Raw genomic sequence first — 17,480 nt, forward strand, 5'->3', positions numbered from 1 at the left:
CCCCCCCTCGTCGTAGGTGCCTTACCATTTCACCACCGGAAGCGGTTCAGCATGCGGCAGGGATGAGGGGGCTTGCTTAGCTTCCCCACACACAGAGTGGGGGCACGGGACGCTGGGATACCACACGCTGAGGGGTGTGTCCCGCCCCCTCCACCCCCCGTCACGAGCGCACGAATAGAACAAACCTCGCAAAAGAAAAAATACGCCTGTGAGAGGCGATAAGAAGCTCGTGGGAGACAGGACATCACACACGCACATACGCGAATGAAGGAACACGCAACACACGCACAAACACCTAAGCACGCATGCCCCCTCTTTCGTTCTCCCGTGACCAAAAGGTTCGCGCTTGTGCCTAGTGCACATGGACGCGCAAGAGACCTTCGTGATAGTGTCTGTGGGTGGGTGGGTGGCTGGCTGTGAGAGTGTCTGTGGGGTTATGGGGAGTGGGGTGAATGTACAAACCTTGGGGAGCACGTATATATATGTATAACGTACAACAGCCCGCTGGGGTTGCTGCGATCCCTTTCGAATTCGCCGCCCGACTTCGTGACCTCTGTTGGATTCCCCTCCTCGTTTCCGAAGGCCCTTGTCCGTTACCACCCTCCGTTCTTCTTCCCCTTTCTCGCACCACAGTGGCCGCGTGTAACCCCCTACCATACTGCTTGTACACAATACACCACACACACACACCGATAGATGCGAGGCATGAGAGAATGAGGAAGGAGGTAAGAGGGGAGGGATAGAAAATAGAAAAGCAACGTTCACAGTGAAACTTAGCGAGCGAGATGCCTCTTTACACCCGCCTAGGCGACGCTGCGGATGCACCAGGAGTACCTTATCAGTTTCCTTAAATGTTTATATATATGGGCGCTTGCTCGTATATGCAGGCGCATATATTTTTTCAATCAGTGGCGTGCCTTTTCAATATGTTCGTCCTCCCTCCGTTCTTCCGCCTTGAGGCGTGACGGTCGCAACGAAACAAAAGAGGCGGTGAAGGACGAGGAAAAGCGGTGGCAAGGGCCATGGGTGAGTGTTTTTTTTTTTGTGGGGGGAGCGGTGAGACGCAGACAAGCCCGTACACATCGTCGCGTCCCTCGTCCCTGGCACTTATCTCAGGCGCGTGCGCATCAGAAGTCGCTGGTACCTTTGATTTTGCGTTCCGCAACGCGAGAGCCAAATTGGATGGCACGCTTCTGCAAATGGGTAACGTCGCTCAGGCCCAGCACGGTCGCCACGCGGCGCAAAACGCGCTTGTCGCCTTCGCCGAGGTTCAGGCGAAAGCTGACAATGGGCTCGAGGGCGAGCTGCAAAACCTCGTCGCTCGTCAGCAGTTGCGCTGCCTCATGCGGGTTCGATGCCGTGCCCAGACGCAGCGAGGAAGAAGAGGTCGGCGACGTTGGCAACGCTGGGTCCGCGCCAGCGACCCCGCTCTTCGCCGTGTGCCGCGACAGCAACTCATGTGTGGACAGGATGTTGTTGCGACGTTTCAGCACTATCCACTCCAGGGTGCGCACAACTCCCTCATCAAGATACGGGAAACGCGGCTCTCGCCCACTGTCCATCGTGATGCGATCGTCACGACCCAAGTTGCGCTGCCACAGTCTGGCGAAGTCTCGCTCGAGCTCTCGCCGCGCTCCTTGCATGCCCTCTCGCTGAAAGAAGCGCCGGTAGCGCGTGTACCCGCCCAGCGTCTCGTCGGCGCCCATGCCGAGCAACACCACCTTTGCCTGTGACACATACGACTCTTGATACGTTCCCGGACACGGCAGTGGCGGCTGCATCGATCCGTCGGGAGCGCGCACCGGCTCCTTCGCCTTCATGTACTCCGTCATGAACCACGGACTCGGCGGCACGGCCGTGGCCCGCTGCATGTCGCAAGGTCGACAGAGCCGCACCGCTTTTGATGGGGCGTCAGGCGCAAACTTGACGTACCCGGCCTTGGCTGCGTCGTTCAAGAAGCTGCCGAGCTTCTTGTACCCGTAGCGCTTGATGTGCGGGTGGAGAAAGAGACTGTACTCCTTGCCAAGCGTAGACAGCAGCACTGGCGTGTGCGGACCAGAGCCACTGCGTCCCTCCTTGACAAGAACGTCCACCAGAATTTGGTACTTCTGCGCGTTCGCCACGGAGTCGGGATCGACAGACCCGGACGACGAGGAAGTCGACAGGGTGGCCGCCGTCGCGTGCACGGCGTTGCTGGTGAGCAAGGCGGAAGAGCTGCCGGGGAGCCGCGCGCCCGGTGTTGCACTGTCGGGTGGAAAGCTGGCGACAGGAGTCGCACCTGTGTAGGCGCGGAAGTGTTTGGAGAACTCGTCCAGCGTGACGGTGGGGCTGCCCATGCCGATGCGCACGGGGGTGGAGGCTGACGTCGGGCTACCACGTCCCGTGGTCGTTACCGGTGTGCCACTGCGCGCCACGTCGCTCGGGCGCAAATTCTGCATGCGTCCCGAGGCACGCGCGGCGTACCAGAGCGCTGTGCCAATGTCGAGATCCATGACGGTGTGCCGCGGCACGAGCAAATCCTTTATATGGGCGCTGTCCACGGTTGATTTCGACGGGACATCCACCAAGATCAGGCGCCATTCCCGCTCTGGAGGGGCAGCTGCTGCCCCTGCGCCACCTCCCCCAGCGTCGTCGCCCGACGTGTGAAGGAGCGGGAGGCGCAGAAGCTCCTCCATGGAGCGGAAGGCGGCGACGCGGTCGGGCGCCTGCTCTGGCGTCTCGCCGAATGCCACGTTGACCAATTCAATAGGGGTCTCCACGGGCAGCAGGTAGTGCGCTAGGGCGGCGATGACGGTACAGTCGATGCCTCCGGAAAAAAGAATACACAGGGGCCGCCGACGTGCGGTCGTCAGCTCCTGCGCATCGCGGCCGTCCACTGCGCCGGCGTTCGCCACGGTGATGCGGCGATGCATCGAAACAGCAAGGGCTAGCATGTAATGTGCAGCAGCCCAGTCCACCCAGCGCTGGTCCAGTGCCTCCTCGGGCTGAATGCTCTTCATCAGGTGGCGCGCCCACTGCAGAAGCGGCTCCGGCAGCACCGCAATTTCCTCGTGCGCGAGAATGAGCTCGAAAGACGGCGGCTCGTGCGGCACCATCGGCAATCCGACTGTGCGCAGCAGCGGATGCACAAGGTGGTTTGACCGCTGCCACGGGCAGTGCAAGAGCATCACGTGAGCGGCACGGAGAGTGGTTTGATACCCGTCACCGGCGCCGTTCATCACTGTCGCAGCGGAGAAGCAGACAGGATGAAGATTAGGCGACTGGTGTACTGCACTGCCTTCAGAGCCGGCAAGATCAGCAGACCACGCCTCCACCTCCTGTGCCGCCGCCGCCGCAGTATCGCGGTAGACGAGAGGGGCCTGCAGAGGTACTGCGAAGAGTCCTGTGACGCCGACCTCTTGCCAGCAGGCCTCTCGGTATCCGGCACCGGCAACATCACCAGCTTCGTCGTCGTGCTCGTCCACTGTACTCCGTGAAGACAGCTCCCCCGGACGCAGTACAGGAGGAGATGGAAGAGGGGGAGTGGTTTCTAGCGACGTAGTCGTCGACGCCGCTCTCTCATGGCGAGGTCGCTTCGACTTGACCGCGCCATCAACATTCACCTTTGCAGCATCGCCCGGCTGCGGCAGGAGACTGGTGGTGCTACTCGTGATCTTCGAGGACGAGGAAAGGGCTGAGGTGGGGTCCGTGGAGCTAGCCGGAGGGCGGTGCTGCACACCGACGGAGCTGACAATGAGCTGCACATCCAACTCTGCCGGAAATTCATGCGTCGCCGCTGGGCCGACGCCAGTTGCGGTGCACTCGTGTTCCGCGTTTAACGGTGGCACCGTCACGCGAACGTGTGTGAGGAGCGAGTGCCGACCGAGTGGGTCTCGCCCAAAGATGGCGAGGCGCAGCCGCGTCGCAATGAAGATAAAGCTGTACGGCCCCTCCACTTGCTGCTCAAACAAGGTGGTGCACTTGCGCAGGAAGATGCGCTGACGCTGCGCCAGCGGGGGCAGCTTGGGCCCTGACGGAGTCTCTTGTGCCATGTTCACGCACTCCAACTCCATTTGGGAGAGGCGGCTCGCCAACAGCACCGTGTCGGAGCCCCACGGAGGCGGACAGAGAGCGCCGCCAAAGATCTCCCCGTTCCACAAGAGGGAGGAGCGGTAGTCCCACGAATTGGCAGGGCCGTCTTCCTCGGCGTCCGTCTCGACGCTCACGTCGTAGGGCTGCGCGACGGTGGAGTGGCCGCGCAGACCAAGAACGGACGCGACTCCTGCAACCTCCGTGCGAACGTTTACGGCGGCGCTCGCGCGCACGGACGCGTGCGGAGCAGCGGTGCTAGCTGTCGCGTCCCCGCCGTTCGTCATTACCGCGGATGACATCGGCGACACAGGATGCATCAGCGAGACGCCGCGGTCAGTGGGCACCTGACAGACCGCGGAGAAGGACCGCCGGGTGATGCCGTACGTGTTAGGACCACGGCGGCGCAGATTGTGAACCATTTCTGCGAAGAGGTCATTGACAGTTTCGCTGCTGTTGCTGCTGAGGAAGCTCTTCACATCCAACCCTGCCTGCGTGCACAGGCATGGAGTGAGACTGTGCGTCTGCCCCGCCCAGGACGAAAAAGGGGTGGCGCAGCTGACACCGTTGGAGGGGTGGCTGCGGCTCTGCTGCTGCACCACCTCGTCCTGTGGCGGAAAAAAGGGATTCGAGTGTGAAGCCGCCGTGCTAGACTTTGTTGACCGCTGCTGCGATTCGTTTTGCGGTGAAGCTAGCACCGGCGTAGTTGTGGTCGCGGCGTTCACGAGCTTCTGCCTCACAAGAAGGCAGATGCCGCACATCTGGTTTCGACCTTGACGGAGGTGGGCGAAGGCGTGAATGGTGCTCACTTGGAGAATATGGCGTGAACAGAGTAAAAAAGAAAACACGCTCGAGGAGCACAGCGCCACGAGAACCCGCGAAGACTTCAGCAACACGAGCTCGAAGCAACAAAGGGATGTAAACACACCAAAGAATAAGGATGACCGAAAAGAAAAGGTTACGAAGGAGCGAGAGGAAACCACGGAGGACACGCAAGTCCTTGCCGGCGTCCACTGATCGCTTGCGCTACGAGATGCGCGTGCGCAGAGGTCGAGAAAGAGAGGGGGTCAATGAAAAGGGCGTGTATAAAACGGAGAGGAGAGCCTGGCGGATCGCATGAGCAAAAGGGAAGAAGACCAAAAAAAGTGGGGGAGGGGGGGCGGTAGTCTACATCAACGGAGTCGCTACTCCGAAGCCTCTTGGTCTTTACCCCTTCCCCCTGTTTACTCCGATCGCCAAAACTCGTAGCATATGGGATGGCGCCCCGCAGGTCGCGCACGCTTCCATCTCTCCCCATGCAACAAGCGAAGGCACTGATCGGCCTCGCATGAATTGTGCTTCGTTGCCTTCGCTATTTTTCGTTGCTTGCACAGTACGTGTATGAGATTTATCACCCTTCAACAATGCCGACGAGTGCTACCTCGAGTCTACAGTGCGCTCGCTTGCCCACACTGATGAGCACAAACACACGCACACACGTATACCTTTGCGCATGCTTTCTCGTCATCTGTAAAGTCTTTTCACTACCACGCTACATGAGCATCCTTATCCAAGCCGCAGACACTTCATAGACGACTGAAAAACTGGAGTCTCACTTGCTTTCCTGCTCACAAGATCTCGAACCCTCGCATTCCCTCCTCCACCATTTCGCCGGCCGCTGCAGTTTTGCCGACTGACGCAACGACTGCGCTACAAGAGCACCATATGTGCTGAAACCGGCTTGAAGACCACGAAACAGAACGGCAGCACTACAGACTACGCCCTGGAAAAGTGATCTGTAATAAACGCCGCCCACGATTTATGTACGGATGCGCTCCTTCTCTTCTAGTTCCGACTGACGCACGACCCGCTTTTACGCAACGCTAAGTGGGCTCTTCTTTCCTCTCATTCCTTTCGTCAAGTCAAGTGGCGTACCGCGGCCAGTGGGGTTGTGAAAGCACAGACTCCCTCCCGCAAAAAAAAGCAAGAAAAACGCTCACAGCATTCCACGCACGCGCACCTGCCAAAAACACCAAAGAGAACACAGAACACACGTTCCGAAGCGTTTTCCGAAGTGCTGGGGAAAAAAGGAAGCGAGAGGACAGGAAATCCTTCGCTCTCCACAAAAAAAAAAAGAAAAACGCAGCGCGTCTTCGGTGTCTGATAAGGGATCGAAGAAGAGCAGAAATGAAAGACAAGCGACGCACAGACACACAGCGGCCGAGGAAGCGAGAGGGCAACACGTGAAGCAAAACAAAAGAAAAAGCATATATTGCGGCTTCTTCGGATGGGAGTAGCTGTGATGTGCGTGCGTTTGCTAGGCGCGCGGAGAACGAACGCGGCGATCCCCAAGCAGAATGCAATGGGGGCCACGCAAGAGGACGGCACTCCAGCATACACGGAGAGCCCACCCCATCGAGAGAAGCGAGACACGCATAAGTGAACACACAGAAACAAAAGGGAAAGAGTCATGCTCTGCTTAAAAAAAAAAACGAGAACGAAAAAAAAATAACGGACATGCATTCGAGGGAAGGAGAGGACGAAAAAGAGGAAAGACGGATACTCGAAGGCTGGCCAAAATAGACACTCTCGAATACACACATAGAAGCACACGAGGCTCAGAAGAAAACGGCATGCGTCGTGTGTGCTCTCATCCTCCTCTCCCTACAGGGGCTCTGCACACTCACGCAGCGTGCACGCACGGCTCGGAGAATGAAATAACCGCAGCAGCAGCGACCCCGAGGACGGAGGGCGCTAATGAAGCCCGACAAGAGGTACAGGGGAGCGAAGGTGAGATCTGCCCCGAAAGACCGAAAGAGAGAAACCATTACGCGAGGCCGCTTCTACTACGATCCATTTCGCACGAAGAGCACATCGAAAACGAACGAAAAACGCGCGTCGTTCGTAACACGCGCTCACTCAGCGCCCATCAATGTGCAGCGCTTCCTTCACGAGCATTTCCGATTTCCGGAGGTACGGGGAGGAGGGGGAGGGGGAGCGGAGCGGTTAGATAGAAACGCAGCAGTGCTTACGGAAGCAAGACACTGTGAACCTCTGCATCCACGCCACATTCCAAGGCTGCAAGATTTATTTCGTATTTGCAACCCGGTTGAAGGTCCTGCCGCCGCACCCCTCCGACTGCAGAGAGCCCCCATCTCACACGCGATTGGCCACATCGCCCCACTGCATCTCTCCGGTTTGAGCTCATCACTTGCACACCCCATTAGTGTTTAGCTTAAAGACACGGATCTTCTTTCCGGAGCTTCTCAAGGTGTCCTTCTTCCTTCTGCCTCGAGGGGGCGGCCAACTCTTCGTCCATACGTCATGCGTTCCGGCACATCCACGAAAAACAGAAGAGGCTAGCTGTAGTAGTAGTATTAGCACTAACAAGCAAGAATAAAACAAGGAGTGGTGTTACTTAGAGGCAGAGTGGTGCGCGAAGATATCGTGTAAGTTAGCGACCAGTGCTTAGCCAAGACGAGGAAAACAAAACGAGAGAGCGAGCGCCATTAACATGACGTGTTGCATAAATCTCCTGTCCCCCTTTTTCCTCCGCACCTCGAATGTGGTAGGTAGGTAGGGAGAGCGACAAGGCAAACAACGCCGACGAAAGTGGCGGCGGCGACAGTTGCAAAGTGGAAAAAAAAAAGAAGACGGGAAACACAGCTAAAAAAGAATGCAACGCGCGCACGCACAGACAAGAGAAAAACAAAAGAAAAACGAAAGAAACATCGAGAGACGAAAAGCGGTAAGTCAATCCACAGCAAAAGAGAGAGAGTAGACATACATCCATATATATATATATATATATGGATGTACCTCAGCATACCGCCCAAGAAGAACGCCAACTCCGCCAGCGGTATGCTGTGTTACCTATTCGTCGGCGCGAAAGCAAGAAACACAGAGGCAAACTTCTTTTTCATTTTTTTGTTTGTTCCTGTGTGTGTGTGTGTGTTTTCCTTGCTGTCGCTAAATGGGTTCTCCTCACCTCCCGCTCATCTGGTGTTTTTACACCGCTGTGTAGGTGACGTACAAAAAACATTCATTTATTGATTCCAACTTCTTTTGCGTTCTCAGATTCGCTTAGTCTTTTTTTTTCTGCCACGCTGTCGCTTGCTCTCTCGCACACGCAATACGCAAGCATTCGGATGGGGGAGGGGCGATCATACACTGTCTTGCCACCTCCCTTTCTTTTTGATTTCCTATTTTTTCCTTGTTTGTTTTTGGGTGTGTCGTGTTTTCTTTTCCAAGGCAGCATAGCGCACTGTGACGCGGCGCACGCTGTATTTCACATTTTCTTTCTCTTACGGCGGGAGGGAGAGAGAGGAATCGCCTTTGCAGGTCTCTCGCTGTGGAAGCTCTCGCGAGGGAGCCACGAAGAAAGATTGCATGAAAGAAATGGGAGGGGAGGAGACACCAGAAGGCCAAGAGCAGAACTCGAGAACGACGATCCTGGAGCTTAAACCGGAGCAGACGAGAAGGGAGGCGCCGACCTTCTTCGGCACGGTTGCACGTCCCTCATGCTTTTCTTTTTCTGTCCGGCTGTACCCTCCATCACTGCTGAGTATGCAGACGTGCGCGTGCCACTCCCCTCGCCAACCGATGTGCCTGCTAGGTGCAAACCCTGTCCACCGGTGGTCAGTCGCTCTTGTTCTTCGCCTCCAGCGCCAGCGCCGCCTCGGCCTGCTTCGCCCGCTCCTGGCGCACGAAGCGGCGGAAGCGGAGGTGCACCAAGACGGCCGCTATCGTGGACATGGCGTTCACTGCCATGAGGATAAGCATCTGATTCCGCACACACGACGGCTGGTTGCAGTTGGGGGCTGTGCCAAGGCGGCTGGCCTCCTTGTCGAACATGCCGCCAAACATAAAGCGGTTTAGGGCAATGGTGCTGACAAAGCCAGAGGAGAACATGAAGTTGTAGTGCTTGCCAATGTCGTTCGCGTAGACGATGCGCACGCTCAGAGCACCAAGGCCCCAGCCCATACCGGTGCCTATGGAGCCAAGCAGGAAGGGCAGGACAAGACCCTCCGCTGGGATCACCGCAAAGAAGAGGTAGGAGGCGAACAGCAGCACCGCACCAACTGGAAGGAAGGTGGTCGTCAAGATCTCGTTCGTGGAGGTCGCCTTGCGCCGAATGAGCCACATGTCCAGAATGCCGCTGACGATACGGCCGATGGCGCTGCCGACGCCGATGAGGGCGACATAGAGAGAGAGGCGGGACTGGTCATACACGCCGAAGTTCTTACTGCGGTAGATCTGCGCTGCGTTCATCTGCATCACGGTGCCGGTGCCCCACATGCCGAAGAAACTGACCCAGAAGAGCCACAGATCGATCGTGAGGAGGTTGCGCCAGAACGATTGGTAGTATTGCGGGTCGCCGGCAACGTTCGTCTGCGGCGCAGGAGCGGCTCCCTCTTCCCTCTCCACAGTATCCGACATCCGCGGACTTGCCGCCTCGTCCTCCTCGTAGGTTTGCATCCCATTGGCAATCTCACCACCCCCTTTCAACGCCATCGCATGAACGTCAGCCGCATTCGCGCTGCCTGCGCCGCCAACACGCTGCCCGTCAGTTGGGTTCTGCACGGTCGTCGGCTCCCTGCTGACGCTGCTCCGCTGCTGCGCGGCGTCGCCGGCATCCGCCGCCGCCTCCATCTCATCGACGTCCGCAAACTTGGCCTCGCGGACAGCCTCAGCCTCCTCCGGCACATCGTCCGAGTAACCAAGGCTGGGGAAGTCGGGGTGCCGCTTCTTGATGACGGGGTAGCGCCCGAGGAACTGGATCGGTAGCGCCATGAGGGAGAAGAGCGCTAGCAGAAACACCGCTATCACAGAGATGACGAGGTAGCCACTCTTCTTGGTGGGCACGTAACCTGTCACGATCGAGCTGATGGCGAGGAAGATGAGGTTGGCACCGACCATGAAGCAACCAATGTACAGACGCCGGGCAGAGGCGTGCTGCTTGCCGTAGACAGCCAACGTGGCCTTCCTCTCAGCGGCCTGCTCCTCGGTGAGGCGGTTCCGCCGAAACTGGCACGGTGTGTACGGGGCGAGGTCAATAAAATAGCAGCCCAGCAAGGCGCAGAAAAACATCTGCGCGCCGACAAAGTAGGCGTAGCCCGAGTAGTTGCTTTCGTGCTTCGCGCCCAGGTTAAGGAACCAGCCGTTGAAGTACGCCATGAGCACCGATGTGCCAAGGCCTGAGAAGGTCTTCTGGATAATCACCATATACCCGCGTTCCAGCGGAAAGTTGACCATGAGCGGCATCAACGTTGCCACGTCCATGGCTGGGCATCCGAAGTACAAGATGGCATTGAAGATGCAAAACTGGATGAGGGCCATTTCTTTGCTCTTGCTCGTGATGATGTCGTCGAAAGCGAGCCCAAAGAAAAGGAAGCCGAGAAAACCCAAAAACCCGGCAATCGGAAACAGCACCTTCGGCCCGGCAAAGTCGAACAACATGCCGGCAAAGAAGACAAGATAGCCGCAGCAGTTGCCCACGGTGCTGATCGTTGTGATGTCCGCCTGATTGAAGCTGTATTTGCTCCGCAGGTGCTCCGTGAAGATGCTGAAACCATACGTGGAGCTGATAGCAAGCCCCACATACACGCCGGCCATCAGCATCCGTGACCGATAGAGCTCATCGACAACGAGCTTCATGATGCACTTCGTACTTTTTTGTGGCGTTTTCGTTTTATATTTGCTTTTTTTTTTGGGGGGTTAAGAGAGCTAGTGCCGTGGTTAAGCGGCTCCTTTCCTTCGCGAAGAGGAAACAACCGGAAATAAGAAGAGATCAGTGGAGGAGAGGGGAGGAGGGGGAGGGACGTGATCCGCTATGGAACAGTGAAAAAGAAATACACACACACAAAGCAAACGTCGGGATGGCGCAGAAATGGAGAGTGGTGTGGTGAATTCAGGAGGGGAAGGGGAGGAGGGCTACAGTGACGTGTGAGTGATGGGGCAGGATGAAATGGTGCCGTCAGAGAGGGGCAAAGGGGGATGAGGAAGACAGCGAAAGGGGGCAGGGGTTTGACATGCGATTGCTTCACCCAACACACACCTATCGTACTCAAGACGGTGAGATGCGCGACACGGCTGATTGAGTGCAGGTTCACTTCCTCGACAATTTTGCAGGCAACTAAGAGATAGGAGAGAGGAGAGGGCGGAAAAGGAGTCGGGGGACAACAAGCGCTACGGTCGCGCGTACGTTGAGCATAAACTGAGGTGGAGAGAGGGATCAGCTGTCAAAGGAGGGCGGGATTCCCGTGCGTGTCCAAAGAGACGCCAAGTGTAAGCAGACGCATGTATTTGCGTGGGTGTGGATGTTGGTGCGTGTCGAAAGAGGCACCCGGAGAGAGGGAGAAGGAAGCGCAGGAGGAGATGTGGACAGGTAATGGCGTCGCGCGCAAAGGCGAGAACAGAAATCATCCGAGCCTGGTCGCATAAAACCCATTGGATGTGTCGTACTGCACGGTGTAGCCATTGGGTTAGTCATGAGACTACCCCATTCGGCGACACGCTTAGCGACGAGAAATCGAATGAGTGAGTGATGAGGCAAGAGACACGCGCTACAGCCTCCTATCCTCATCTGACGGGCCACCTTTCACAGAGGAGAGCGTCACAAATGTGCGGTTGTTCAGCTGTGTGTCTTTCCTTTCTGTTCTTGACGGTATCGCCGGGTCTTCACGCGGCTGAGACGCTCGACTGCCGGCGATGAAGGAGAAAGGGTAGGGTGCTGCCGACTGCGGTGTGTGAGAGGTAAATCATAACGTGGCGGCCAAGAAAAAACGGGACGGGAGGATGCCACCACGCACTAGTTTCACACAGACCACATTTCTGTTGCTCTTGCCCGTTGTCGTTTCCTTGCGGCCTGCTCCCTCCGTCATCCCTTCCCCTCAACTCCTAGCTTCCACAAACGACGAGCTGACTCTGCTTGGGTTGACGGACAGAGAGGCACCGCGTGCGTATACGCGGACGCCAGCGCACAAGGATAGGGGAGAAAGAGAGCCAGACAGAAGGTGAGCACGCTAAAATACGCGAGGCATCCCTCCGTGCACGCACGTTTTTGATAGCGCTTCCGTGTGCGCATACTTTCCAGCCGTCGCTTCTCGCGAAGTTCCTATGGAGCAAGGCGTCACCATGATAACGAAGGGAAGACGACTCCTCAAACATCCTCGCTTTGCAGCCACAAACATTCCACACAAAGAGCCTCGCACAGGCCCAGCACATGCACTAGGCAGCTGAGGAAGTATCTCCAAAGGCTATGACACTGAAGGCCCCATCGAAGAGGTGAAGGGAAGCAACAGAGAAAGCGAATAGGCGATTGAGAGGGCAAACTGCGAAGAGAGGCAGCAGAGCTGAGCGGAAGGCGGTTGGAGAGGGAAGGCGAAGCAGCAGCGCGGGTGCGAGCATGTCCTCCTCCACCTTCCCTCTCACTACCAATCGCTTTACACGCATGCCGTCTCCCGGGTCTCTCTCGCTTCCACCACCTTCTCCGTCGCACTCCAGTTCTTTGTCCTTTGTGAAGCTAGAGGGTCAGAAAGGAGCTGTGGCGGGAGAGCGTGCGCAACATACGCCCACACACCCACTCCGCACACAGCCAAAGCGGCTTCGGCACGAAGGCAACGGCAGCAACGCTCTTCTGCGCACCCCCTCGATGCGCCTCGAGTCCGTGGCAAACAGCACCACAACTACAGGTAAGCATGTGGGTCTCACCGCTGTCACCGTATACCTCGCCCTGTTTCGCTCTTATTCATCAGAAGGCCCCACGGGCGGCAGCACCATCCAAGTTGCGCCAACTCTCGCGCGCTCGCCTCCTCTCTCGCCACACATGCACATACGCATACGCCATGTGAGCTACAATGGACTCACCGGCAGACCCGATACAATCTCTGACCCCTTCAATGTATCGCACCCATCAGACGAAGTTGTATGCGGGTGTGTAGGTGTATGCGTGTCTCTGTGTATGAGCACTGCCTCTGCGCGTGCGTCCGCAGTGATGCGTGTACTCTACACACCCGCATGCAAAAGCGGGGGAATGCAATACCAGAATAGAGCCATTCGCCCTCAGCACTCAAGCGAGTGTGTTGCGCAGCCTTGTGCACCGAGAACACAGCCGGCGGTGCCCTCTACACCAGAAAACAAGCATGCTCAGGTGTGTGTGCGTGAAACAACGAAAAAGTGGAGAGTCGAAAGGGGGGGGGGACGGCGCGCATGCATGCATGTGTGTGTGTGTGTGTTGAGGAATAGAACGGAGACAAAGAGGGAGAGAGATAGGCAAGATGAATCCTTACGTGAGCAAAAATGAGGAACGCGCGCGCGTCCTCCAAGTACGGACAGAAAGCTCGCCGGGTGCACACGGCACTCGAAGAGAAAAGGTCAGCGCTAGCGCGGACACACGCGCGGCTACACGGAGCATGGCTAGCACTGCACTTGAGAGTGGTACTCGCTGCCCGACCACGCCCACAGGGCGTCTTGGCGACCGCCAAAAAAGGCAAGCGACGTCCTGCGCACATCCATGAGCACGGATCCGCAGTGACATGCACGTGAATGCGCCGAAATGCACATTTTCGTTTTCTCGTTCGCTTCCTGCATCCTGAAACGTCACCTCCTTTTTTTTTGAGTGAAAGCACCGCTTCGCATGGCACTTTCGTCGGGAGTGCGCCTGACATCTCGCTGACGTATAACAGTAGGAAAACGGAGAGTAAACAGCGCAAAAAAAAAAACGTATAAACGCTAGAGAGGGGTCGGCGTGGGGCAAAGAGCATTCAGAGCGAGGCGAAAACACAAGAGAGAGGGAGAGAGATGCGGTGTGCAGCAGAAGAGGAGTCTTCGCTGCATGCTCGAGGTTTGTGCGCTCAGACACGGAAGCGAGAAGAGGTCCGCGGTCGGCATTCCCGCCGTCGCTATACATCTGTCTGTGTGTGTGTGTGTGCAATGCAACATCTTTTTTCCCTCTCGATATTCTCTGCTTATCCGCTGTGCCTTTGACTACTTCACTGTTCCACACGCTTCGCGACGTTGTCCTTCTCTGTCCTCGCTGGTTGGCTCAAAAACGACGATCTCCCCTGCACGTTCTATACTGTCATTTCAAGTAGTTCTGCGTGCCATGGTGATTCCGCCGCAAGCGCCGAAAAAAAAAAAGCAGATGTCAGGGCGCCCGTGCAGACGCAGCCGGAGTGAGGACGAGAGAGAGAGATTACCATGACACGTCGCATAAATCTCCTGTCCCCCTTTTTCCTCTGCACCTCGAATGCGATAGGTAGGTAGGTAGAGAGAGAGAAGGCAAACGCACGGGCACATGCACGCAGACAAAAAAAAGTAAGAAAGGAACCCTTCGTGGTGCACACGCATATATAGATCGATCTCTCTATATGCAAAGGGAGGCATGAGAGGCATTCGGTTCGCTTAGTTGTGTTCCGCGCGTAAACGAAAAAAGAGAAGAAAGTTCGCAAAAAAAAAAAAAGAAAAGAGAAGGAGAACAAGCGTGTGACAGGGCGCCCCGTTTTATGGGGCGGACATGAGCACACGACCACACACACACAAACACACAATCGAGCAAGAACAAAGACGAAGAAAAAAAAAAGGAGGCACGGGAGGCTGAGAGGTGTGCATGTGCGTGCGGATGGGGGGAGAGGGTAGGGCACCTGAAAAAGCGTGTTCCTCCATCATACCTAGCAATGGCCGCATGAAAGCAAGGCGAATGAATACGGAGGCGCAGCGCAAGGCAAGAGAGAGAGAGGTCACTGTGACTCTTCCCGTCTCGTTCGCTGCACCTCACTCCCTTTCTGCTTCTCCGCAACGCTCTTTTCTTCAAGAGGGAGCGCCAGCGAGACACAGTCACGGCACGCACGCACACATACGCCCTCTCCCCTCATCTTCACGACACACAAACAAAAGCACGTGAGAAAATCGCATCCAGTCAAAGGCAGCCCGCTCTTCCTCTCTCCTGCAGTTTCGATAGCGATCCCATTACCATCGCCCTCATCTGAGTACTCCTTGAACGAGAAAACAATGACGTTCATCAAGCTCACCGCAGATGGTGAAGACGAGTACGTCACTACACGAGAGACAAGAAGAAACGGCCACAGAAAAGAAAGGGGGAGAGGCACAGGCAAGGAAAGGAGGAGGAGCGCGAGTGCGCGAGATGCCTCCGGCGTGAGAGAGCAGAGCTCACCTCCTTTCCGCCCTTTCTTTTTTTTTCGTGAATCTAGCAAAGGCCGTTTACTTAGCCACACATGGACAACGTCAGGCGAGGGAGAAAGAAAAAAGAGAGAGAACAAATGGAGGGAGGAGGGAACAAATCGAGGCCTTTGAAAGCTGAGAAAAAAAAAAGAATTCGATGCAGTGTACAACACTCGGCAAAGCAAGAAAAACGAAAGAAAAGAGCGAAATAGAGGAAAGAACAAGAAAACAAACAAGAACAACAACTAAAACCAATTAGCAAACACACACACACACACACACACACACACACACACACAGGCAGGCAGGGAGGCAGGCAGGCACGCACGCACTCTTTCGGTAAGCAAAGAGGATGAAGGGAGTGTAAAAGAGAGCAGGGAAAGAAAAGCGGACGAGGCAAAGATGGACAGCAGCAGCAGCGCAAAAGACAGCCACCCACATGCACACGTACACCTGGAGTGAAAACAGAACTGGCCCGCAAATGGTGCGGCTTAAGTAAGAGGGACAAAGAATGGGCGCGCTTACAATCTTTCGAGCCTGGCGGCCAGAATGATCACAAGAAAACAGTCTAAAGAGATGCATATATTCTTCTCGGCATTGACACTCTCTTCATATTTTTTTCCCTTCATGAGTTCAAGCTTCTGGCAGCGATGGAGTGGGGGGATGGGGGAAGAGATAGAGACGCAGGCGTTACCTCATGAGTCGCTCTAGTCAAGCAACATGCATGCATGTCGTCACGGTGGAATGTTAGTCGTCGCGGCAAATCCGAAAAAAAAAAAAAGTATGTTCATACCAGATAGGTTGCCCAACGCGTCTTGCACTGGCTGCCACGAGACACAAGGTGTGAGTGGCAGCAAGCATACACTTGCGCCCATTCCCTATCATGACAAGCCAGAAACCAAAAAGAGTCTTCGCTTTATCTTCGTCGTTTCTGGCTTTTTTTTTGTTTTCGTCGTGCGTACCACTTATTTGCCGTTTCCAGTTTACCTCACACCTCTTCCTCTATGTTCGATATGCGTCGCCGTGTGTGTGCGACTTTTCGAGCGGGCCGTGAAGAGGCGCACGTGCCCCCCGCCCCCCGCTCTCACGCACACGCGTGACCGAGTCTCATCAGTGTGCAGAGCGAGCGAGCGAGCGAGCGGGAAAAAAAAGCATTCAGAGCGCCGATAAGACGGGCATATATGAAAACACACACGAGCGGTGAGAACTGAAAAGGGGGAAAACGCAGACATCCAGCCAGTTGTATAACGAGCATACGAAGACAAGAAAGAAGAAGGAGTGAGAAGACAGAGGAGGGTGGGGGTCCGCAACACAAGAGAAGAATCGAAGGATCATGAAGAACCAAACGAAACGCTCCAATACATATACACACACACGAATACGTTTATTTAAGAAAAGAAATCACAGAGATAGGGAGGGCGCAGACGAAAACAGAAAACATAATCATGAGAAAAGCCAGCAGGGGGAGGGGAAGCAAACAAAAAAAAACGCTCCCCGATCACATCTATGCATGCACGATCCATCGACGGTGCTCCTACTCCTCCACTTCTCTCTTGCGTACGTGAGAAGCTGAGGTGCCGGTGTATGGGAATGCCTTGCAAGCAATCATTTTTTTTTCCAGTTTGCGTCTTGTGTGCGTGTGAGAGTTTGTGTGAGCTTTTTTGCCTTTTTTCCTCGTGTATGCACGATAGAACAACCGACGGTGTCGTACCGACAACAACATGCGATCAAAAGCACAAGGAAAGAGAAACGATGAAAAGAACAAAAGAAGTTCGAGCAAAAAAAATCGTGAAAGATCACGCGAAAAAAAAAGAGAGGGAGCTGGGGAGGGGAGGGGAGAAAGAGCCATCCTGTCGTCATCCCAAACGAAAAACAAAATCCTTGACACTGGACAAAAGCGCCAGGAACACAAGACATCCTGCGTGCCACTGCAGGTGAATGGGGGAGGGGGGGGCGGATGCCCCCCGGATGCGCTTCTTCCTCTGTCTTCTGCTGCCGCCGGAGAAAGAGAGAGGTGCACGAGGAGATTAAAAAACCTGCGGCATACACCCCTTCCTCCAAAAAGTAAAAGCAAAGATCAAACGGAAGTGCAGCTCAGCACAGTCTTTATTTTCCCTTCCAAGGTGCCCGCTCTCCCACACACGGCATGCAGTCTACGCTGGAGACGGTCTGTCACAGGCCCCATCCGCCTGGTGCGAAGCGGCCGTAGGCCGCACGCGTTACGGCAATGCGCCGACTCCGCCACCTCAGCG

General features: G+C 55.8%; 2 protein-coding genes across 2 annotated transcripts; both read right to left on the reverse strand.

The window, feature by feature from the left end:
• Positions 1-5,026: 5,026 nt before the first annotated feature.
• LDBPK_291590 (hypothetical protein, conserved) lies at positions 5,027-5,365 on the reverse strand (the record flags this gene model as incomplete). The annotated part of the gene is made up of 1 exon (XM_003862530.1): positions 5,027-5,365. One exon carries the CDS (start codon positions 5,363-5,365, stop codon positions 5,027-5,029), a length of 339 nt encoding a protein of 112 aa, XP_003862578.1.
• A 3,320-nt stretch (positions 5,366-8,685) lies between these two features.
• LDBPK_291600 (hypothetical protein, conserved) lies at positions 8,686-10,704 on the reverse strand (the record flags this gene model as incomplete). The annotated part of the gene is made up of 1 exon (XM_003862531.1): positions 8,686-10,704. One exon carries the CDS (start codon positions 10,702-10,704, stop codon positions 8,686-8,688), a length of 2,019 nt encoding a protein of 672 aa, XP_003862579.1.
• Positions 10,705-17,480: the final 6,776 nt, after the last annotated feature.

This window comes from Leishmania donovani, chromosome 29, assembly GCF_000227135.1.
Source record: "Leishmania donovani BPK282A1 complete genome, chromosome 29".
Taxonomy (NCBI): domain Eukaryota; phylum Euglenozoa; class Kinetoplastea; order Trypanosomatida; family Trypanosomatidae; genus Leishmania; species Leishmania donovani.